The sequence below is a fragment of the Maylandia zebra genome, linkage group LG2, assembly GCF_041146795.1.
Source record: "Maylandia zebra isolate NMK-2024a linkage group LG2, Mzebra_GT3a, whole genome shotgun sequence".
Taxonomy (NCBI): Eukaryota; Metazoa; Chordata; class Actinopteri; order Cichliformes; family Cichlidae; genus Maylandia; species Maylandia zebra.
Window position 1 is genome coordinate 44,158,040 of NC_135168.1, and position 23,747 is coordinate 44,181,786.

Here is a 23,747-nt window from a genome sequence, read left to right on the forward strand (position 1 = left end):
TCAGTTGTGTTTTTTTCTTGGGAGAGCATTAGATTAAAGAGCCAATAAAATCTGTTAAACCTTAAATTGAACTGGCTGCTCCACTTTCTAAAATAACAATGTCATTTTTACTACTGTAATTCTCAGTTTGTTTGCTTATTTTATTATTTATTTTAAAAGCAAACAAACCATAAAGGTGAAATTAGAAACCAATCTGTTTTCTGTACCAGGCATGTTATAAAGCTGAAATTTCGAGATGCTAACCTGAAATTTTGACTTAAAGACATCAGCAAAAACAAAAAACAAGCAAACAAAAAAGGAATTTATTTATTTTAAGTCCTACATTGTGCAACACCCAAGAGATTTGTATGTACATAAGAATGCAAATAAATAATAATAATAATAATAATCTTTTTTCTAAGTTTTCTTTGACCTCATAACCAATGTTCCCTCTAATTTTTCATGTGTCTGAGCAAACACACAAACTTCCCTGAGCGGTCCCTTGGACCACTGTGCGCAACAGCAAACATGTGCACTCTGGTCACAGCAGCATCGAATTCATCTGAGTTACATGGTTTATTAAAATAATCGAATTACAGTATTTACATTTCTTTTAGAATCCTTTTAATTAAGTGCTTTATCCCACTTACAATGAAAACTGTAAAAAATCTTGTTCGTGACCTGTGTAGTATGTTAACACTATTGGAAGTAAAAATAACTTGAACTGTACCAATTTGCTACAGTCTGTATCAAATAAGATGCCACACAAATTATTTACACACACAAAACACACTAATTACACAATGCAACACACTAACCTTCGACTTCAAACAGGCTTAACGTCACAAATCTCTCACATCTCCCTCCGCAGTCACTCCTACAACGTCCCCTTCTTCCTAAACATCCAAATGCCATGTTGCCATATCATTTGTTGATTTGTCAACATGGTACATTTTTCCACCAATAGGAAAGGGTGGAGGTTTTTTGGTTTTTGTCTTTGCTCACAAGCAGAGAGTGCTTTCAAGCACTTTCCTTAGAAAACACAGTTTTTACAGTTTCTTCCTGCAGTAAATATAAACAATGATAGTTCAGGAATAAACATGGCATATATTTTTTTAATCATAACTCTGGTTTTACATGGCCAATCAACACAATTTAAAAACTGGTATATAGTTTGAAGTCCACACTTTCAGACAAAAATGGAATAGTTGTCTTCGGTTGACATAACATCTTTTTGCAATGTCATCTTAATTTGGTCATGACTACTTTATTCTTCCTCAGCTAATCAGCAGCACATGTGCTATTGTCTCCTCCTCCTAGCTCCAAGCTGAAGACAGGTTCTGTGCGTTGAAACATAGTAACGAGTCCACACCACATTTTCTTGTTAGTAACAAGGTCAAAGTCAAATTTATTTATATAGCACATTTCAAACAGCCATGCTTAACAATATAAATATAAAGTGCTTAACAATATAAAAATGGCATTAAAAAGCAACAATGTAATACAATAATAACAATATAAAACAGCGTTGTAATGATTGAAATGGTAATTATTTAGATTACTAGTTACTGAAAAAAGTAATGGCCGTTATTCCCATCTCTGATAATGACACAATTATTTGTATTTCTACTACTCATAAAGTAGTGACAGTATTTATTGATCAGTATCCACAAATTAAAATTGTAAATAAATGACACTAGCTGTGCAAAAATCTGACTGAGACCCTAAACTTTACTTTAAATTTTTCGACTTCCCTACTCACATTTCCAGTGGTTGGACGAGTTGTCATTAGTGTGTCTTCCGCTTTGATACTCTAATCTATACTATAATCACTAGTGCACATATATTTATATTTATAGATACATATATATTTAGTCATCTTTTCTCTTTTACCACGTCTCTCTAATATTTTGCTCCTTACTATTTTTCTATTTTTTTATTTTATTTTATTCTACTGTATCATGCTGCTGAGTGACTGCTGCTCCTCAAACATATTTCATTGCAATGTTGACCCTGTGCTAACTTGCATATGACAAATAAAACTGAAAACTGATATACAAATGTGAATCTTGTCATTGGCTGGAGCCGCCAGTCACCGGTCACTCACTGACTCACACTGCAAAACAGCACAGAATGACTTGTTATGTGTATATTTTAATTTGAATTCAGGTTGGAATTCTTTGTGCGTAGACCGTGTCACGCAGCTTAGAGGGAACAGTGCTCATAATGCTTTCCATGGTCAGGAAGAGGCGCAGACCCTGTCGTGGCTCTTGATTGGGACGTTGCTGGATGACGTAATTGTTCTTGCCACACTGAGCGCGGAGGCTGCTGGGTAGAAAGGTCAAGAATCGATGGCCGCGCCGGACGCGGTGGGCTGTGTTCAGGGAACTGTTGGCTTTATGGGGCCGATGGAAACTCACGAAAGGACCACACGGCGGCTTTAACGGAGAGCCGCGCTGGGCGTTGCTTATATTCCGGGGAAACGCTGAGCTCGTCGTGCTTTGATTTCCTGACTCTCTGGCTGCCTAACAGACTCATTGTTGTTGTTTTGGCTTCATCCGTCGGACACACACACGCTGCTCCCCGAGATCCTCCCCCGTCTGAGACCGGAGTCCAGACTGCCAGAGTGATGGTCTGCTGTCCGTCCCTGGAAGATGGATGAGAAATCCAGCAGCAGCAGCCACCATAGGCTTCTGATCGTCCTGCTCATGGTTATGCTCTTTGGCGTAATTATGGTCCAGTATGTGTGCCCGAGCAGGTCTGAGTGCCAGGCGCTGCACCGGCTGGGATCCTGGTTTAACAGCGGCAAAGCGACTGGGACCCGGGTAGGGGACAGCGAACTCCCGGACGGGTTTCAGAAGGATCCGTACATTGCGGAAGACGGCGCTATGGCCCGGTTTGTCCCTCGTTTTAACTTCACCAAAGAAGACTTAAATCGCGTCGTAGACTTCAATATCAAAGGGGACGATGTCATAGTGTTTCTGCACATTCAGAAGACAGGGGGGACGACCTTTGGGCGACATCTGGTGAGAAATATCCAGCTAGAGAGACCCTGCGAGTGTCACGCAGGTCAGAAGAAGTGTACCTGTTTCCGTCCAGGTAAAAAGGAAACCTGGCTCTTCTCCCGTTTCTCCACCGGATGGAGCTGCGGCCTCCACGCAGACTGGACTGAGCTGACTAGCTGTGTCCCATCACGCATGGACTCCCGAGAGGCTCCGAGGAGTCTGCCCAGGTTGGTAAAAAAAAGGGGGGCTCAGTGGGTCTGGTGCCTTTCATCAGAGGTTTCCCCCCAGTCTTAATGGGGTAATCACTTCGTAATTAAGCTTGTCTGTTGCTTTATTTAAGATAATTGCGCATTTTCCTGTCAGCTATGTAAACAAAAGATTGTTTTATGCTTGAGTAAATTAAACAACACTTAAAAATAGTTGGAAAAACTTTTTAACACTTTTTAAATCAGAGCTCGTGATTGTATGCAGGAAAAAAACGTATTCATTCACTATAGTCCAGTTTTTCCACCAATTGCACAGTCTAGTTGTTTATTCACTATAATAGTGAGATTACTATACAAGTAATCCTAAATGGTCAATATCCAAGAGGAAAAAAAACTCCTAATGCAAGGTTTTCTGATTCAAAATGGGTTTATGGGTTTTGGGGGGAGATTTTCCAACATATGGTGAAGGCTAGTGCTGTGGCACAGTGCAAAGCTTCTTATCGATATGGTACCAAGTAAATACAGAGCTGATATTTTTTACACTGTCCCAAAAGGTTGATTCTTTTCATCTGGACGTAGCGTTTTCATTGGGAGAAATGTTTTGTCACATATCCAAGTGGCTCCTTCAGTCTCACTTTACTGCAGGTTTCCCCAACCTTATAAACAATACATTTACACAATAACTGAACCTAGTCCACTGAATAAACAATGGGCTGAGAGGTCAGTTCCTTGATTATTAATATGCAAATATTCATGACCATATTAATGATGAGGAAGACCTCGTTAGTAAGGGGCTGGATTTTCCTATGATTCGTTGGTAAAATGATTGCTGTAGAGGGAAAATTGTGGGTTTACTGGCAAGTTGAAAAGGATGTTTTTAGATAAAAATTTCTTCTTCCACTCTATCATTTAGTCTCTCCACTTTAGCTTTGAACAGACCATCCAATGACATTAATTTGTCTTATTTTTCCTTTTTGGCGAAAAACAAATAAGTCAAAACGATAACATATTTGTCAAAATGTATATAAGTACAATTGCACAATAAAGCTGGTCATTTTGGCATTTAACAGTATTTCTGTGGCAAGTGGTGTGGGAGTTGCTTGGTCCAAAAGTTCTGGGAAAGTGTTTATCGCACAAAAACATAGTTTGCTTTACAACAATCCCAACAAAAGTGTATTTAAAGTTTGAGTAAATTAAACACCACTTTAAAAAATTAATTATGTATGCAGGAAAACCTTTGTAATGCCACAGCAATTTGTTGTAATTGTTCTATGTTTAGCCATGATTGCTTGTACATTCCAGGTATGCAAAGTGCATGGTGCTGCAGTACATGGAAATGTAAAAAACAGAAAGACGGGTCAGTATGTTTGCTGAGCATGATGCATTTCAACTTCAAGGTGACTGAGAAGCGATGCATGAGTTGTTTTTAAAGGAACTAATTCACTGGTGTGGCAGGAATAATGGAAAGTTGCCAGGGGTCAATTATGTGCTTTGATTTTATTTTAGTTTTCCACTTCTAATCCCTGTGTTGTAATGTTTTGCAGCGAAACAAGACTAATAGATTTAGATTCAGAAATATCCTGAAGTACAAACAGAACAGACGGGCACGCCATGGACAAACTTCCTGCTCTCTAGGGAAAAGTGGCTAATGTTTGCATTTCTACTCAAATCTTATATGTATTGTGAATATATCCCTTGTACTGACCTGTGTGAATGAACATTTAGCAGCTTTAGAGGCAGGTGGAGTTTGAGGTAACTCATCCCCTATAAACCAGCCAAGTATGGCAAAAAGATCTGGTGAGACTGTGATGCCAAAACTCAAAGAAAGTTTAAAAACCACAACTAAATTACAGTAGAACATTTTAAAATATCTCTCATTGATAAAGGAAACAGCACCGGTATGATAGAAGCGCATAGAGACAATACAGAAGTATCCTGTGTAAAATATAACGGGGTCATAAATGGTCGCTTTAGGTTTAAAGATGGTTTCTTGCATTTATCAGCATCTTCTTTACTGCTCACCAATCTCACCTTCTCCAAACATTATGAAGCAGTTTTTTTGTTTTGTTTTGATAAAGTTTTATGGCACCAACCAAACGGGTTTAGACCTTCCACTGAAGGAAAACTCTGATACTGTCAGTGTTCAACTTTAGATCATAATAGCCATAAAACAGCAGGAAAATGCACAGACTTCCGTTCAGTAAAGGTAACACACACCCATTGATTAAACTGTATACAAACCCACTGTGAGCCAGGAAAAACTGTATGAACGAAAGTAAAATCAAATACTTCAGCTCTAAATGAAATAAAAAATCAGAACATTGTTAGTTACAACTTTATTACTGATCTAATTGTGTCTGTTTCTCTCCAGCAGGAACTATTATTATATCACCATCTTAAGAGACCCTGTATCACGCTACTTGAGTGAGTGGCGTCACGTACAGCGCGGCGCCACGTGGAAGGCCTCATTACACGTGTGTGATGGACGTTCACCAACGCTGTCAGAGCTGCCAAGCTGCTATTCAGGAGATGACTGGTCAGGCTGCTCCCTGCAGGAGTTCATGGACTGTCCCTACAACCTAGCCAACAACCGGCAGACCCGCATGCTGGCTGACCTCAGCCTGGTTGGCTGCTACAACGTTTCCACCATGAGCGAGGAGGAGCGCTGGGAAGTGCTTTTGGAGAGCGCCAAACGCAACCTGCGGGGCATGGCCTTCTTTGGACTGACCGAGTACCAGCGTAAGACCCAGTACCTGTTCGAGCGCACCTTCAACTTGGAGTTCATCGCGCCCTTCACGCAGCTCAACGGCACACGCGCCTCCAGCGTGGAGGTACCTCCAGAGACGCAGCGCAGAATCCGCCAGCTGAACCGATGGGACGTAGAGCTATACGAGTACGCCCGCGACCTTTTCCTGCAGCGTTTCCAGTTGGCGAGGCAGCAGGAGCGCAGGCAGGCCAGGGAGAGGCGACAACAGGAGAGGAGGCGGCTCCGTGGTGGGCTCAGAACAAACCAAGGGAGGCAGCTGAAGCCCACAGAAACGCCACGTCCCACCAACAGCCGCTCTGTTGTAACCGAGGAGCGGCGGAGAGAAAAGCCTGCTGAGGACAGCGTGGCGTCTGAAGTGCCACTCCCAGACTGGTGGGATCTGGATGAGAATAGCACTTTAGAGGACTATTTAGACAATGTGGAACAGTGGTAGCGATGGGTACGAGCAGTGGGGTGTCTTAATGCTAAGTGTGCCAACTTCTGCCTTGTCTGTTTTCATATATCCAAGTTATTTTTAGCATATACCTTCCACAGATGTCCTATTGAACAGTCTTAAACGACACATTATTTATATTGATTATATTTCTTTCCCACATGGACTCACAGAAAGGCAAGCTATATCGGTCTCAGTGATGGTACTTAACCTTCAACACTACATATTGAACCTACCTGAACTCCTAATATAATGTAGCTAAAACAACAAATTGTTGTTTTATTCCTCTTTGTTGCAAAGGTACACTTTAATATGTTTTTCTATTTAAGAAAACAAACACTGTTTCTTGTGATTAATAATCTATATGTTTGCCAAATCATTGTCTGGTCTGCGGTGTGTACATTTCGAAATGTACCTGTGATCTCAAGTGTCTTTTTAGTAACAGAAAATGAGAATGGAGTTTTTTTTAGATACCTCAATGTATAACATTAGCTGCTAAAGTTGTACAATTACTGAATGTGTCTGTTTTGCTTTTTGTTTTTAATATAAAACAAATGCTGTTGCATCTGCTGAATTGCTCTTCTGTTCTTCCCAAATGGAGATGTCTCCTTTTTCCTCGCTGATATCCTTTTGTCTGCAAATGCAACACAAAAGAGTGCACGCTTTTGTGTTGCACGTGCAGACCTTTGAAAAACCAGCAGGGAGCGCTGAAGCAACCTTAATGAAACAGCAACTTCCTGATACTCACGGAGGTAATAGCTTTTTCTTGAATTCGGTTGGGTAGTATTAAGATCATCATTAAAAGCACCTCGGAAAATTTGATGTGTATAAAATATTAAATAAATGTTTAGCACAGCAAATGGAAAATTATTATTTGGAGTTTACCAGATTGTGAAAAGTTATTGGCTACTCTTTGATTTAATACTAGTAACTTTTAGAAATGTATAAGGTTGTTGACAGGAATCTAAAATCCTGATAAGCAGGCGTATATTACTCCAGTGTACCTTGTTTGAATGCTAGTTTAACTCAAAATGAGCACACTTGCAGATAATTAGGCTAAACAACAAATCATTTTAGGTATTTTTAAGGAACTAACATTTTAACACACTTTTTTAAAAGTGTATTAAAAACATGGTATCACTTCACTATTGCTATGGTAGCCTCTGTACTATACCACAGTCGTTTTTATAAACAGCCCCCCATTTTCAGAGGCTTCTGATAAGTAGTTTCATGGTCAGGCAAGGCATGTAACTCGATTCAAAGTGTTAAATTTATACTTTAAAGCTTTATATTTTTGAAAAGGAGGCCCAAAGAGAGAGAGGTCATCATCAAAATAAATCTATCAGAGAGATGGCATAAACTTTAGGAGTCACTGAATAAACAATCTGGTGAATTGTTAAAAACAATGAATGTACTGACCAGATCGGTGACACCAAAAAGCCTGAAAAGACCACAGAAGAAAACTAAAGTTATTTCTATAGTTAAGAAAAACAACTCTAACATCTAAAAAGTCAAGAACACTCTCGAGGAGGCATATCATTGTGAAGGTCAACAATCAAGAATGTAAATACAGATTATTTACAGCAAGGTGAAAACTACCAGTAACAATCAAATCCAGGAAGGTCAGATTAGACTTTGCCACAAGAAGAAAAAACATGTAAAAGATCCTTCACACTTCAGAAAAAAGATTTATATATATATATATATATATACACACGGAAAAGGGGAGAAACAGCTTGCGATCTGAAGCGTGGCATATCACATGTCAAACATGGTGGAGGTGATATTATGGTATGGGAACGTATGGCTGCTAGTCAAAGCCTGTCAATGATATTTACTGATGATGTGACTGCTGATAGAAGCAGCTTTAAGTTGTGAAGTGTACTTCAGGGCTCAGCTAAATGCTGCAAAAATGATCACAGTGCAAATGGATAATGACCCAAAGCAAAAGCAACCCAAGAGGCAAACAAATGGGATATTCTTCAAAGGCCAAGTCAGTCACCTGATCTCAACCCAACAGAGCAGCTTTTCAGTTATTTAGTACAAAACTGAATGCAGAAAAACAACTGAAGGTGACTGCAGTCAAGGCCTGGCAGAACACAGCATCTGGTGATGTCCATGGGTTCTAGACTTCAGACAGACTTTGACTGTAAAGGTTTTTCATCCAAATATTAAAAACAAAACCTATATTTATAATTATAGTAGTTTGTCCACTTACTTTTTAGATGGTATTTGACAGTCATGTCCTTAAGAAATCCAGCAAAGGCTAAAGTACACAAGAACTAGAATGAAAATCAAAGGATAGAAACACACAAAAGAACAATGTAAATTATGGATAGCTCCACTCAGAGCCCGAACCTCAGCATTATTAAAGCAGTGTAAGATCATTTTGACAGAGAACAGAAGACAAGACAGCCAACACCCCAAGAATAAGCCTTCAAAACGCCTGGAGAACTATTTGTAGAGACTGCTTAAAGAAATTAGGAGAAAGCTTGCCTAAGAGAGTTCAGGATGTGTTAAAGAATAAAGGTGGTCACATTGACTCCTAAACTCCTCAGAATTGGGAAAAATAGTTTTTGGCCGTAAACACAGTATTTCCCATCTTCTAGCAATTTTTTTTTTTTAAGTGGCTCAAGACTTTTGCACAGTAGTGTAGCACAAGCATTAGACACTAAAATTATATTATATTATATTATATTATATTATATTATATTATATTATATTATATTATATTATATTATATTATATTGGGGAATCGTTCAGGTAAGCCTTTCGTTGAACCTGAATGTATATGATGTCACCTACATGCACGTATAGAGCTTGCTTTATCTACCTGCTACATGTTATGGCGGTCCACCTTCATACCTGCCTCCCTTCAGTCGTGACTCTGATTTCCCTTAATGATGTTATCAAGTAAGCGACACACGCACACACACACACACACACACACACACACACACACACACACACACACACGCTCGTCCAACTCCTCCCTCTCCACATTGCCCTCCCTCAGAATTTTTTTTTTTTTTACAAATCTGTTCTCTGTGTTGTGTTCACTTGCATTTGAGCTGCCCTGTAGACAGAGCCCGCTTCTTCTTCTTCTTCTTCCTTTCACTCCCCTGCGGCAACACGCTTTTTTAATTTTCTACTCGCTTCAGATTTATTTTATTTCACCCAGCAAGCGTCCCCCTCCTTTTTTCTCCTTCTCCCTCCCCTAATTCTCTCTCCTCGCTTTAAGGCAATGCTGAGTGCGTTACACCCCGTCTGTGCAGAAAAACAGAAAACAACGATCAAACAAACATTTCAGCCGACGTTACGTTTTTAGGAGGAGACGTCTGAGCCCGGCGGATCACTTGGACAGGTAAGAGAGCGCAGAGCACGCAGAGACTGGCGCAGCCTGACGCATTTGTAATAACTGTGAGTTTCGTATTTAACCCGTGCTGCAGCCATTTAATGTGCCCTGTTTGACTGCAGCCTGTTGCGTGGACACTGAAAGCTGCCTCGGTTATTGCTAAACGCGTGCGTAAATCGCCGCGTTTTACACCTATGCATTGTAGTAATAACGTTTATAGGTATTTGCACGCTTAAGAGCATGTCTGGTAGAGGAGTGCAATGCGCTGTGTGGAGACAAGTGGTGCAGAGAAAAGCGTTTTAGCTTGTATGGAGAATTATAATTTATTGGACATTTAAAGTCCAATTTTTATTTATTTATTTTTTGTGTTCTCCCCAGAGTGAACTGCACCAAATATTTTAAAAATAATCGGTGTTAAATTACTCCCCGAGTCAGCCTCTCTACAGTAATATCGACTGTAAAGCTATTAAACCCTGCAGGTTTCTATCTATGCTGTCATGCGGCCAGCCTTGTCCTTGTTTGTCCTGTATGAGGTCAGACACTCAAGCCACCATGCGACGCTGTGTTGTCACTACTTCCCTGCCTAAACTGTATGCAGTGCTTGTGTGTGTGCGTGTGCGTGCGTGAGTGTATGTATTGCCATCATATCAGACTCATCTAACAGTGCAGCCTGTCAGGACAAGTTCACACTCCCTCCAGGCTGTGGACTCTGTACCAGTCTAGCTAGTTTTTCTTTACTTAATATAAATACAGATAAACTGACACACACACAGGAGTGCACACAGCTGCATTTCCCACATAACCTGTTTTCATTTTCCCCTCTCTCACAGACACACATTAACAGCCCTCCATCTTTTATGGCACAAATAAAACCATTCACCGACACTGTAGCAGCGATTGCAGAGTCAGGGATGCACAATATTTTTACTGTCTCGGCTGTAAAATAGATAACTTTTATTATCTCGCTGCAAAGATGTGAAACTTCCAATCGAAAGCAGCCACACAAGGAAGTGAACTGAGAGTTTTTCTCTCATTCAAAACTGGTGAAGGGCGTGAAATGGACGAGCTGAGCTGCATGCTTCTGACTAATATGATCGGTGTTGTCCTAAGTGATGAAATAGGTTTGTTGTAAGTTTGCTTGAATGGAAGCTGTGGCGCTTTAATGAGCTGAAGGGATTACTGATACTTAACCTAATTACTCTGCTCCGTCTCTCTCTCTCCTGGCTGCTGGCTTTTGCTCTCATTCTGATTTATGGATTGTTCACTTTTTTTAATCAATCACCTGCTCATTGATGTTGTCCTGGTGTGCACTCCTATAAAAAAAAGCTGTCTGTTTGCTGGGTTGTAACCTGCAGATAAGTGATGTGCTTTCACAGCTTTGGTATTTTGTTTCATAACTACCTGTGTCCTCTAGAAGTAGAAATCACCAGGCTTTGGGGGAATGAGGAAACTCCAGATTAAACAAAAAAACTCCCACAGGAAACTCAGAGATTCTCGTGTGAAACCAAAACATTTTTTCCAGGGTACAGTTTTAAAAATCCCACACGGTCTTCCCCCGGTTGGTTAAAGGCCATTTTTGCTCAATCTAACATTAATATATGATCAGATGTAGGAAGTTCACCCACTCTGCTTTTATTATTCTATTGTTGTTTCTGTCAACACGCAGCATTAACCAGTAACACTCAGCTTTTAACGACTGAAAATAAACACAAACAGCAGAGAAAGGTCAGTTTTAAGCCACTCAAATTGGACCGCTGGGGAAAACACTAAAATGCTCCATTATGCAAAAGAAACACTGGATTGTTTTTTCTGTATCTCCTACATTTTTATTGGTATTAGGCTACCTGCTAGTGTGCCTGTCGAGGTGACAGCCGGCCCACGGGCCAGACATAATGCAGACGTCAGAGCTCCGGTGAAGGTTACGCTGTCGGTGCACCCTGTTTGATGACGGACGCAGTGCGCTGGTGTCAACAGCAGCCAGCGTCAGTCCTCCCCCATCCGTAAGCCACCTACGTGTTGACCCCCACCTGCTGACTCCTTGAGCCCCTCTGCTCGCTGCAGAAACCTGGAGGACAGGCAGCGGTTTAATCACTGTTATAACTAGGGCAGTCTGTATTTATTCACCGTGCTGCATCCCTGTAATCACCTGTTTGTGCTACATCAGCTGAGATTATTTATGTAAAAAAAAAAGTACACTCGTTTGTACAGCTCGACTTTAACTAAGCAGGAATGCAGATCATCAGTTTTCTAATCAGAAAGTAATCGTGGCTCGTCTCTGTAGCCCTGGTTGCGCAGGTGACCCCACACACTGACGACTGTAGTCCTCATTGTAGTGGGCTCATCCTCTAGCCCATATCTTATGTAAAAGTCTAAAATGCGCATCCGAAAACATAAATAAAAGTAATTTGTTGCCAGAAAACTAATCAGCAGCTTTTTTTTTTGTATTGATCAATATTTTTTAAGCAAAAGTGCAAAATGATGTCAATGTTCTGGTTCCCACTACAGATGATATAGTATTAGATTTCCCCCTTAAGAGTTATCTTAAAAAAGCCCTTAATCATCATGTTGTTTGACTCTTTGTGACCTTGCAGTGGTGTCCACAAACTCACGCAGTCTTATTTGCCACTTATTCTGACGGGCCTTAGCAGACCTGCAGAAGCTTAAACGTGCCTGCTGCTTTTGCAGATTCCCAGCAGAGCTGCTTAGAAGACTTTAGTTTCTCTTTTCACAAGTCTAAAAATGTTGAAGTTGTTTTCCTTTGTTCACCTGCACGCAGTTTCTTTGCTTGCTAACAAGCAAAATAAGTGAATCCAACATTCCCACAATGGTGAAAAAGCCAATGTTGATTATGAATTGACCTATAAAGAATTGCTTGATCCAAATGAACTTTAGTCACAACATGAGTGAAAAGATGAAGACAAAAAGTATCTGGAAATCATTAATTAATCAGAGGATCAAGGAAGTGTATTTTAAGAAAGTTAGTTTCATTAGTTAAAATCAGTTTATCTGTCAACCAGAATTAAGGTAGATTACCTCCAGCTCTTGGTGTGTCAGCATGGCCATAACCTACTTTTTATAAGCATGATATTCATGCTTTAGTCTTTAAACAGCAAGTCATTGTATGTCAACATTGCAAATGGGATTATTTGTCAATGTAATTGTGCATATATACACTTCATTAAGACATTATTATTTTAATATACACATTATAAACCCTTTCCTGGATATATTATGTTTAATCACTGAACAGCACTTTGTTATCTGTGGTGTTTGAGCAGATAATTAACATTAATAAAACTAAAGTATGCAGTATCACACCCACGTTTCCTGATCAGCATTTAGTGTAAGAACCAAATTCTTTCTCTTTCATTTTTTCTTAGTCAACCCTTTCACTCTGTCTGTTTCTTCATTCCGTGCTCACTGGCTTTTTGTTCAACTCGTGTGCCTTGTGGTCTCCTCCTGTCAGATCTATTGTGGTAGGTCGGGTTTTGCAACAAAGCAGCTTAGCAGTAGATGTCAATTCTAAACTGTGTTTAAAAACATATTGAGACTGTTGATATGTCAATGTCTTATTAGCCTGAACTATTTTTAACAGAGATTACAGTTTTTCAGCTGCAGTAGTATGTTAATGAGTCCTGGTTGACCAGTTTACACCGTTTCAAGTGTTTTCATGGTGTTTTAGAGCTATATATGAAGAGGAAAGGTGTGGGTCTGACAAAGAAACCACTTACAGTGCATGCTCATTCCAGTGATCGTGGTGCGTCCTGGATTATCCTCCTCTCTGACTCTAATAATCTGACTATAATACACAAAGTCTCTGTCTGTCTGACTGTGTGTTTGTTTCCTTGTCTGCAAAGTCTTTCTACGCTATCAGGAGTTGGGCAACGAAACTTAGAAAACAGATAAATCTTAGGCCCCTGAAAGCTCTTAGCCAAGGATGGGCAATTGATTTTCCTTAAGGGAACCACATATGAAACTGGCACTGTTGTAGAGGGCCGCATCAATAAGCTTATAAAGAACTAAAATTAACACTGAGCAGAAATAAATTCAAATTATAGGTGTGGCCCTCCACGAGAATCTCAGCTTTGTCATGTGGCCTCTTGGGAAGATGTATTGCCAGCCCCTGTTCTTGGCTATGTCCTATATTATGTCATCATCATGTTGCTTAACAACCTCCTAGCAACAGGCTAAAATGACCTGATATTTGGCATTTACGCGTCAGTAAAACCTCATAGAAATACCCCATCCATTTTATTTCACAATAACGTTTACTATACAAAAGATAAATTGTGCTTAATACCTTATGATGCCATCACATTGCCTAGCAACCACCTTGCAGTGGGATAACGCTTGACCCATTTTTAGCATATACATAACATCTACCAGTCTTATTTATTTATTTATTTTACTTTTTTTTACATAAAGGACATCAGTTTACCAACAGCAACAGGCCAACGGATGCTGAGGTGTGTTGTTGTGATTATAATTTACAGTTCAGCTCATAAATTCAGTGTTTTTCAATTCGATTTTATTTATATAGCAACAATAATCGCCTCAATGCACTTTATATTAAAAGGTAAAGACCCTACAAAATACAGAGAAAACCCCAACAATCAGTTGACCTCCTATGAGTGACGATAGTTGAAAGGAAAAACTCCCTTTTAACAGGAAGAAACATCTGGAAGAACCAAGCTCAGGGAGAGGCGGCCCTCGGCCATGACCGGTTGGGGTGAGGTCAGGAAGACAGGACAAAAGACATGCTGTGGAAGAGAGCCAAAGATTAATAATAACTAATTATTAAATGACAAGAGCTCTATTAACACATAGTCAGTGAAAAAGAAACAGTGCATCATGGGAAACCCCCAGCAGCCTAGACCTATTGCAGTGTAACTAAGGGAGAATTCAAGGTCACCTGATCGGGGTCAGCTGAGGGACTATGTGCTTTATCACAAAGGAAAGTTTTAAGCCTAATCTTAAAAGTAGAGAGGATGTCTCCCAAATCCAAACTGGGAGCTGGTTCCACAAAAGAGGGATCTGAAAGCTGAAGGCTCTGCCTCCCGATCTACTTTTAAGTACTCTAGGAACAAGTAAGCCTGGAGTCTGAGAATGAAAAGCTCTACTGGGGTGATATGGTACTATGAGGTCTTTGAGGTAAAACGGGACCTTGCATGTGATGAGATGGATTTTAAATTCAAAATTTTATTCAATAAAGTCAATAGGAAAGTGTTTACTGAGGACATAGATCAAGTTGGCCAAGCACTTTTTTTTTCATAGGCTTCTACACAACCAGAAGTCTTTTTATAACCAGAGAGGTTGTCCCCTATGGACCATTAAAAATAATGCAGGTTTCGGGCACTTCTTACATTAGCTTCACTTTTCAGACTTGATCCACCTTTTGTCCTCTCTCTAGTATCCATCCATTCATCCAGCTTTCTTATCTAATTCAAGGCTGTGAAGTGGTTGGAGCTTATTACAAGAAAGCTACCCATCACAGGGCAACAAAGAAGTAGCTTAACACTTATTGGAATGAATGCCATGAAATTTCTGCAAAGAAATGTGTGGTTTCTGATGAAGATGAGATTTTAAAATTTCCAACAGTATTAATGAGCAGGTACATGTTTGCTTACTATAGTCCCCTACCATATGTTTTGCCAGGATACTGGGCAGTGGTGCCTAGTAAGTTAACATGCACAGCCGTGCACTAACCTACAGTGTTAAAGTATGTACTAGTTTGTTAGGGTTATATGGGAATTTTGCAGTATTTTGCATGTAGCTCACAGTATTAGCGTGCAAGAAGAGCATCACACATATCCACTAGGAAAGGAAAGGATTGTCAGTTCATTCAGAGTACTTCTGAATAATTTGATACTCTTAGGTTGCAGTAAAAGTCATCTGTTCTTTTCCATTTAGCTACATTTACATGCTCGGTGATGTAGGAGCAGCTCCCACTTATAAGTAACTAATTAATAAAAGTTACTTTATCACTTGCAAAATGTCAGGTCTGCTAACTCAGGCGCTCACTGGTCTGTTTATGACCATGCTGTAAAAAAACAAACAAACCAACACCCCCAAGTGGCCATGTCACATTTAACCCACTTACACATTATTCCATGGCTTTAATTCTCTGTTTTTAACTGTTTCCTTTGTCTTGCTGTATCCATAAAGGCCTCAATAGAGGCAAGAGGCAAACTGAGGAAAGCAGAGTCCCAGCAGCTTGTATGAGGAAGTAAAAAATTGTTCCTGTGTATATTCAAAGTTGCCCAGTGCAGTGTAAACTAGGCTGGCATTGGAGGAGAGCCAGTTTTTCAATGCAGCTTTCCAAGAATGGTTGTAATGGCAACTGTGCGCCATTTGGTGTCTGGTGTGGCGAGCGCGAGGAGTGTTGCTGAGGAGCATTTTGATGATGTGTGTTGCATATTGCTGAGCTGCATCGTCAGGATGTGCGTAAGCAGAGGCGTTTGACACTGATGTGGACCTGAATGAAGGACAGGCAGAGCTGCAGGAGGAGGAGGTGCTTGCCTTGTGCCCCTGAGAAAAGTTTCTATCGATCTATAGGTAGGCTGAGAGGAGAGAAGAGGCACAGACAAGCAGAGTGGTTAAAGCAAGCAAAGCAATTGCTGTACCTGCTCATCTCTCATTCCTCTTTTTTTGGCTGGGATGTGTCTTTGTTCTTGTGTTTGAAGGTGGGTGTATCAATTCAGTTCCCACCTCCCCCTTATCCCTCCGTCTCCCACTCTGCTGCAGTGTTCTCCTTCTGGGCTGTGTATCTGCATGCTCACACACACACACACACACACACACACACACACACACTCGTTCCCTCACATTCTAGCCCCCCCCGTCGCTTCCTCCGTCTGTGTCTGCCGCCGTCAGACGCAGGGACTGATAATATCTGCTCCAACGCCCTGTCCTCCTTCCCCTGTTTTGTTTTTTTATTTTTCACTCCTTCTTTCCTGCATCTCTTCTGTTCTTAATTAATTGGACATGCACTCAGGTTTTAAACAGCATAGTCTTCTTTCTCTTCAATTTACAATTTAAAAAGTCCCCCCCAAAATGCAGTCTGGACCTCCTCTTCCCTTGAGAAGCTGCTAGTTTCTTCTGTGTGCATGTGTCACCTCTCTGATCAGTATCTGTATTCACTTAGTGTCTGGACACGTCACTCTGCTCCTTCAGAGTGAGCAGCACAACAGGCTGCATGCATCATCCTTGCATCATGCTGCAGCAGAGTGCACAGTTTGGATAACTCCTCCACATCTGTGAGAAGACTGAGCTGTCTGGTTTCAGCTCAGGGCTCTTGTACAGCGTGGATATTAGCATGTGGCTCAGCCATGACTGCCATGACTGTGCTTGTACCAGTGAGGAGGGGTGGGGGAATCAGAGAGGAACAAGGACAGGCTGTGTGAAGGGAGGAGCTGAGCTTTAAACTGCTCTGTCATTGGTTAGTCACGTGCCCTGCCTGCCTGTAAGAGTCTGCCTGATTGGCTGCTGCTCTGCATTGAGCACAGCAGCTGCAGTTGTGATGAACTACCCCTTCTCTCTCTGCCCTGGCTCTGCTTTTCCTGTCTCTACCCCTCGCATTAATAACTGTCTGGCACTCATCTGTGTGGACCAGCGTGCCAACCTGTGCCACTTCAAGGACACCTCTATCCACTGTGTGTTTCTGCGTGAATCATGTCAAGTTAGTCAATTACTTTCTGCTCCATGGAGCTCACCGGAGTTAAAGTGACGTCTCCACTGCCTGCAATCTCCCTCCCTCCATCCTCTCCCTCTCTCTCCCTCTCTTATATCACTTAATCAAGACATACTGTAGCTTGCCCTTTCCTGTTCACCGCTGCCTCCCTCCCTGCTACCCTATTTGTTTGCCCTCGTCTTCTCCTCTTTGGCTGTTTCGCGTCCACCCTCCCTGCCTCGTGATCCTCGTCGCCCTCCGTTTAAGCAAACTCCACACCAGGTTGTAGCTCTACTGTCACGTTCTCTCCTCAACAGGCTGGTGTTTTGTTAACGCTCCTCTGTTTTTGCAATCCACAGCAAGGCAGCAAGCAAGGACATGCAGCAGAGAGGTCAGTGAGGAGGAGGAGGAGGAGGATGACAGCAGAAGAATAGGAAACGGACAAGGAGGGATGAGAAAGAGACTGAAGTAAGAGGAGGAAGTGGAACTCCAAAGTGCCTACTGCGAGGGTACGTCTGCCGAGTCTGCTGGATTACAGCGGGACGGTGTGTGTCTGGCCTTGAATGGAGGCTGTATTTTATCCTGACAGCCACAGAGTCATCCATCCCACATTGCTGAGCTGCAGTCCCAGCATACCCTGAGCTGAGCAGCCACTTCGTCTCATCATTACAAGGACATCTCCGTGTAAGACTGTCTGTCTTTTTTTTTGTTTTATTTTTGTTTTGTTCTTGTTTTTTGTTTTGCTCTAAAGAAATCTTTAGTTTCCTTGTCAGGCTGCCCAAATATAACTAAAGTAGAACTACAGTGAATGCCCCAGCCTGGCCATGTTGACGTGAATGTAGTGGTGATTTACAGCGGGCTGATACAGGTGAATGCACACACTCGGCGACTCTGCGATCCAAGCGACATGCCAGAGTGATGCCCTCAGATTAGTTTCCTTTTTTTCTTCCTTTTTTTTGAGACAGAGCTGGCCTCTGCTCACAGTCAAGCCCCTCTATATATCTCACTGCAGTGAGACTTCAGCTGCCACTTTTCCCAGGAAGAACTAATAAACATCCCCCAAAATACACCAACCAAAAGGACTTGCTGCCTATTTGCACTGAGGAGAAACCGAAAATATTTTTGCTTCTGTTTCCTCTGTGTTGTGCTGGGGGATTTTTTGTCTTGAATCACCATTAGTCACCCTTGCTCTCATCAGACAGTTTTCCGTCAGTTTGCCCACTGCCGCTGCACAGCGTCTGCGAGCGTCTCTGATGGCTGTCAGCATGACCATGGGACGAGACACCAAATGGCTGACCTTGGAAGTGTGTCGTGAGTTTCAGAGAGGCACCTGCTCGCGGTCTGACGCTGAGTGTAAGTTTGCACATCCCTCACGGAGCTGCCATGTGGAGAACGGCCGAGTCATCGCCTGCTTTGATTCGCTCAAGGTAACTGTGCTACAGACACGCTGCTCTAATACAGCTTGTTTGTTTCCACACATTCATTGTGCTTCATGTCAAGCTAGTCAATGGCTTTTGGCTCTGTGAAGTATTATATAGCTGAATGACATATAAACACATCCTGACGTACACACAAACCAGGATTTTGTGCAGTGTTTCAAATGAGTTTGCTCGTCTTTAGCAGGAAAAACACATCACGTAGCGATACGTTAGGATTTGCGTGGTCCACCCCTTAAACCTATTAAACTATGTCAGTTGGTCATAACTTTACTTAACAATATATTCTAATTTTATCTTTATAGTGTAAATCTCTGTGATTCTGGGCCTGGAAAGTATAGGGATGTGTGTTATTTCAAGTCTTAGTAACATTTTTCTGTAGTTTTTTAAAAAAATTGTATAATGAAGGAAAAGTGTGTTCTTTTCACGTCCCACAATGGCCTTTTTAATTCATGAGAAAAACAGCTGTAAATGACATATTTTATTTTGTCACCATTTAGCTAAGATAAGAACACGTCATTAGGGGTTTACTGCCTGTAAAGAGCGTCTGGCCTCCCCCTAAGGGGAAAATCACCAAGACTGTAATAAAATTCTTTTGAGCTATTTAAGTTGGGAGTTATTTACTTACCAGTAACTGTAAAGTACGTTTTCGTCTATCGAATTGCCGGAAATAACAGCATAGTGCATAAACTTAATGTAAGTGAGGTAACAAAGACTCTTTCCTTTCACTGTTTGTGACAAGTTGTGGCCAAAGGCCTATTTTGAGGTACAAAAAAACCCTGTTCAGGTATATATATATATAAGAAAGAAAATTCAGGCTTTGGCCTTTCCCCCAAAAAGGAAAACCACCGAGACTGCGATACAGAATATTTTTAACCAGTTATTCTGAGTGGCAGTTTCATTTACTCAAGACTATAATATATTTTTATTTCACAAATGCCAAAAATATTCTGTTAAGTGAAGTAACACTGGCTCAGTTTCTTATCTATTTGTACTTAACATTAGTTAGTCTCCAAAAGGCCTGGGAAGCCGGGAAAAACCTGTGATAGTGAAACACCCTGTAGTTTAGATAGTCTACTGTATGATAAAGAGGCACTGCTGACAATCATTTCCATACCTGTAATAGATTAGAGCCCAGCTGATACATTCTGCATATCTGTCTGTCTGTCAGCTTCTTGGCTAATGTTGAGCGATTACAGATGTATTAGAGACACCATATTTACCTTTTCCTACATGCTCCATTTTATATGATAACTTTATGATAATTTTTTCCCAAAGAACATAATAGAGAAAATATGCTTGGAGTAATTTAGAAATAGTCTTATTAGTGTTTTCAGCACATGCAGCAGAGTAGCATGAACAGACAGTAGTGCAGTCAGGCGGTGTCTTCACATTGAATTGCTTGTGAAAGATGTGGTAGTTTGTGAAGGATAGATGGTTTTTTAATAAAAACCCCAGCATTTACACTTTTTATCATAGCTGTGCAATTTTATACCTGTGTGTGATGGACCGAGTTGAAAAACAGGAGGAGCCCAGGAATTATTAGAAAAATATAATTTCCATTTATTTAACCCCCAAAAATTATATTTACAAGACTAATAAATGTTGAGCTCATAAAAGAGGTCAAAGAAACAAAACTGAACTCAGGCAAAGACTGCAACCTTAACAAACCAAATGACTGCCCAAACATACATAATTGACCTAAACATGAAATGACATACAAGGGTATATATAATGGCTGATCAGACCATTGTGACACATGAGGGGTAACAAACAAAACACAATCATAAATCATAAACAATGCAGTACAATCTAGTTTGTTAATAAACTAAACACTAAAGAAGAAAACCAAAAACCCCATTAAACCCTAAACTCAAATATTTAATTAAATACAAATACTTTGTTTTTAAAGTAAAGAAAACACACATTCCCCCCCTTCAGCAGGAAGTGGTGGTGTGGTCCAATTATCTTCCCTTGTATTTAATGGTTTCAAACCCTGGCTACCATCTTTTGTCCAGCAACTCCCAGTGATGATGGCAGGTAAGAAAATAAAAAGACAAAGGTTAGTCAGAAAGCAAAGAAATGAAGTAGTATGAATACATAAGTAAACTAAATGTGCGCGCTTACAAATAGAACAAATGTATCCAAACCAATCAATAAAGTTATTGGAAACTAAAATGTATTACTATGTTCAAAATGAAGAATGAAAATACAAAAGTTACCGACTTTAGAGTGTGGCCACGGGTTTGGCCATCACACTGTGTATTTATAAAATATCATTCAGTATTAATATCAGAATTGTTTTAATTAATAGAAATTGTCATCAGCTGCAAAACTATAATCTTGCACTAGTGATTTCCTCTGTGGCTCAGATGTCAGGGTTAATATATCTTAATATAGTTGCAATTCTTGCTTTAATATCAAAAAACAAAAAACAGTTTGTGTGTTATTGGATTTTTGGTTTTTTTACTTGGATACTTTTTTGGCTTTTCTTGAACTAATATCAAAGTTTAAAGTAGCAAGAGCTGAATTTTTTCGTATAATGTGGCGTTATACCTCTTTCATTCAATTTTAGGTGTAGCCTGTGATTTTCACAATAAAAGCTCTGTTATGTCTGGTGACATTTGATAGTAGCTTTATATTTTAAACTGAAAATCACAAAGTAAAGGTTTTTTTAAAATTATTATTTCTGATTATGAATTACTATGTATCATTTGGCTGCCTCAAATATCACCCCCCAAATAGGCACATTAGCTAATTAGCCGTTTTACTGTCTCCATGTAAAATACTGTCTTTTTTTTAAAAAAAACTTATAGTTTAATGTTACCATATTGATTTAGAGGTGAAAAAACATGTGTCTGGTTACTGTCTGGGTCATAAACCTTTCAGCCAGATTTTTTTTGGCCATGGTATAACTGGTATAACCAGGCATGAGTCTTAATAACTAAATACAGATTCTGTCTTTATTTGTAGCTAGATAAACCAGGGAATGACATCTGGTTTTCCAGATATTTATTGTTTCCGCTCGGACGAGGCATAATTTCTCGTAAAGCGGCTCAGCTGATGCTCTCTGTTCCTCCACCACCTCTGATGTGGGCTAGTCGGTTGTACTGCTCCAGCATCTCTGCCGCTGCTTTCCTCACCCCCTCTCGCTCCTCTACCACAGAATCACAACACTAGCGCTGCTCGCACGCTGTGTAAAAACAGTCTGAAACGTGGTGCATTTTAGAGGAGTTACATCTCTCAATGGCCAATTATGCTAAAATCCAGAATACACTGTTGCTCCACTCGTGCGCGTGCATTCGTGTTGATCTATGCATGTTTGTCCACCAGCTTTGCCTCAGTGAAAAAGTGAGACTCGGACAAGGGGCTTTCTGTCTGAGTGCAGCTGCTGTCTCCTCGTTTATTGAGTTAGAATTTATTATTCAGCCATTTTTCTGTGTTATGTCCTCCAGAGAAGGGGGGAGTTGGAGAGGAGAGAGAGCGAAAGAGAGAGGGGGCCTAGCAACAGCACAGGAGTGCATACCCATTGGATAGTTTGATCTTCCTGAGTGGCACGGCTGTTTTTAGCACCGAGCAACAGCCTGGCCCTGTACTGGTCTCACTGACAGGAAGAAGAGGCTGTTTGAAGCTCCAGGGTCACGTTGATAGTCTGAGAGAGAGCTGAAGCTGGTGACGAAGGTCAGATCAGATGGTTTTAACATGCAGTGCCGCCACAGAGTGTGAAACCATCTTTTCTATGCCAGTGTTTCTGTCTTCGTTGTTGTTCGGGATTGTGCTCAGCTGACAGTTGTTGCTTTCAGTCGACTGACTAGAAAAAACAAGGAAGCGTCACGCACTGTCCCAGGCAGAGCCACTCTACAGCATCGCTCCTTCCTCCTGCTCCCCGCCCACCCCTCCCTCCTTTGTTAATTTCATTTCTAATGGCTTCCCTCCTCATCATCCCTCCCATATCTGGCATCTCCATGCCGGCCCAAGCCGACCGCTGTCATTCTCTGTTGCTCCTCCATTAGCTCTGTCTGGTTGGTCTGAACCCACCGCCTAGTTCTTTTTACCTTGTTAACTGAAGTGCTGCTGTCATCTCAAATGATTAATGTAGGCACTGCATCTACCCACCATGCTACTTTTCAACCTAAAGATGATTCAATAGCAGTGTCACCTTTGAATGACATCATCGAAGGACTGCAGCTAACAACATTTTATGCGATTTAGATTTAGGAAATAATCTTTGTGGTCAACTAACCTAATGTGAAGCGCATGAAAATCTCCAAGTTTAAAAGCCAAATTCTTCTTTGAAATCGATTTTTTTTGTCCAAAAAAACCAACAATACCCCAAAATATTTGGGTGCTGCTAACACCCTTTTTATGTGTCTGAGCCAAGGTTCATGGTTCAATCAGACCCAATATAAAAGATGGACATTACCTCCTGATCTGAAAAGCAAAGCCAGTAAGGAAATTTCTTAAACTGACATTAAACTTTTTGACGGCCACCAGGTGGCCATATATATGGTTGAACAGTTCTGGGAAAATGGCCTTATTTCCCGAGGATTTCATGGGCTCAGCCACTCATTTCAGGCCACACTGAATAAAATATTAATTTCATTTTGTAAATTTTGGTCATTCTAAATTTCACAAAGGAGGATTATCCAGGTATCCTAATCAGTTAATAAGTTGTCAATCACGAGTGTGGTTTCACTTCACTGTTATGAATTTGGATTGTAGGACTGGTGAGGACTGAGGCAGGATAACAGGAGGCAGACCAAAAGCCATTTGTTTAAGCTGATATACCAAAATCGAAATCAATGGTGAATACGCAGGAAAATTAAGAGTCACCAGGACATAGACTAAGGAGAAGGACCGGACTATTTATATACATGAGATAATAAGGGAAGTACAC

The 23,747-nt window shown here is 40.8% G+C and overlaps 2 protein-coding genes across 7 annotated transcripts in view; both read left to right on the forward strand.

The window, feature by feature from the left end:
* The first annotated feature begins 2,240 nt into the window (after positions 1 to 2,240).
* Positions 2,241 to 6,964, forward strand: hs6st2 (heparan sulfate 6-O-sulfotransferase 2). Of its 2 annotated transcripts, none has more exons than XM_004545601.5 (2): positions 2,241 to 3,211; positions 5,565 to 6,964. In XM_004545601.5, the coding sequence occupies exons 1-2, from the start codon at positions 2,634 to 2,636 to the stop codon at positions 6,388 to 6,390; spliced, it is 1,404 nt and encodes a 467-aa protein (XP_004545658.1). In that variant the 5' UTR covers positions 2,241 to 2,633; the 3' UTR covers positions 6,391 to 6,964. The 2 variants fall into 2 exon arrangements, with proteins under 2 accessions (XP_004545658.1, XP_004545657.1); XM_004545600.5 differs by having other exon boundaries at positions 2,243 to 3,211; positions 5,562 to 6,964.
* Positions 6,965 to 9,441: 2,477 nt separating this feature from the next.
* The window catches only part of mbnl3 (muscleblind-like splicing regulator 3), a 37,649-nt gene continuing 23,343 nt past the window's right edge, over positions 9,442 to 23,747 (forward strand). For 2 of the 5 annotated variants that reach the window (XM_012917674.5, XM_012917675.3), the window contains exons 1-2: positions 9,442 to 9,754; positions 17,774 to 18,841. In XM_012917674.5, the coding sequence (XP_012773128.1) occupies positions 18,668 to 18,841 (174 nt within the window). In that variant the 5' untranslated portion in view covers positions 9,442 to 9,754; positions 17,774 to 18,667. Of the gene's footprint in view, positions 9,755 to 17,233; positions 17,424 to 17,473; positions 17,697 to 17,773; positions 18,842 to 23,747 lie in introns of those variants that run through there. The other 3 variants (XM_012917671.4, XM_076874882.1, XM_012917670.4) reach the window with 3 other exon arrangements.

Bases quoted from the DNA above. Each gene is read 5' to 3' on its own strand.
- hs6st2 (XM_004545600.5), top strand. From the start codon at position 2,634: ATGGATGAGAAATCCAGCAGCAGCAGCCACCATAGGCTTCTGATCGTC. The intron at 3,212-5,561 runs GTTGGTAAAAAA...GTTTCTCTCCAG, and splicing joins GCTCCGAGGAGTCTGCCCAG to CAGGAACTATTATTATATCA.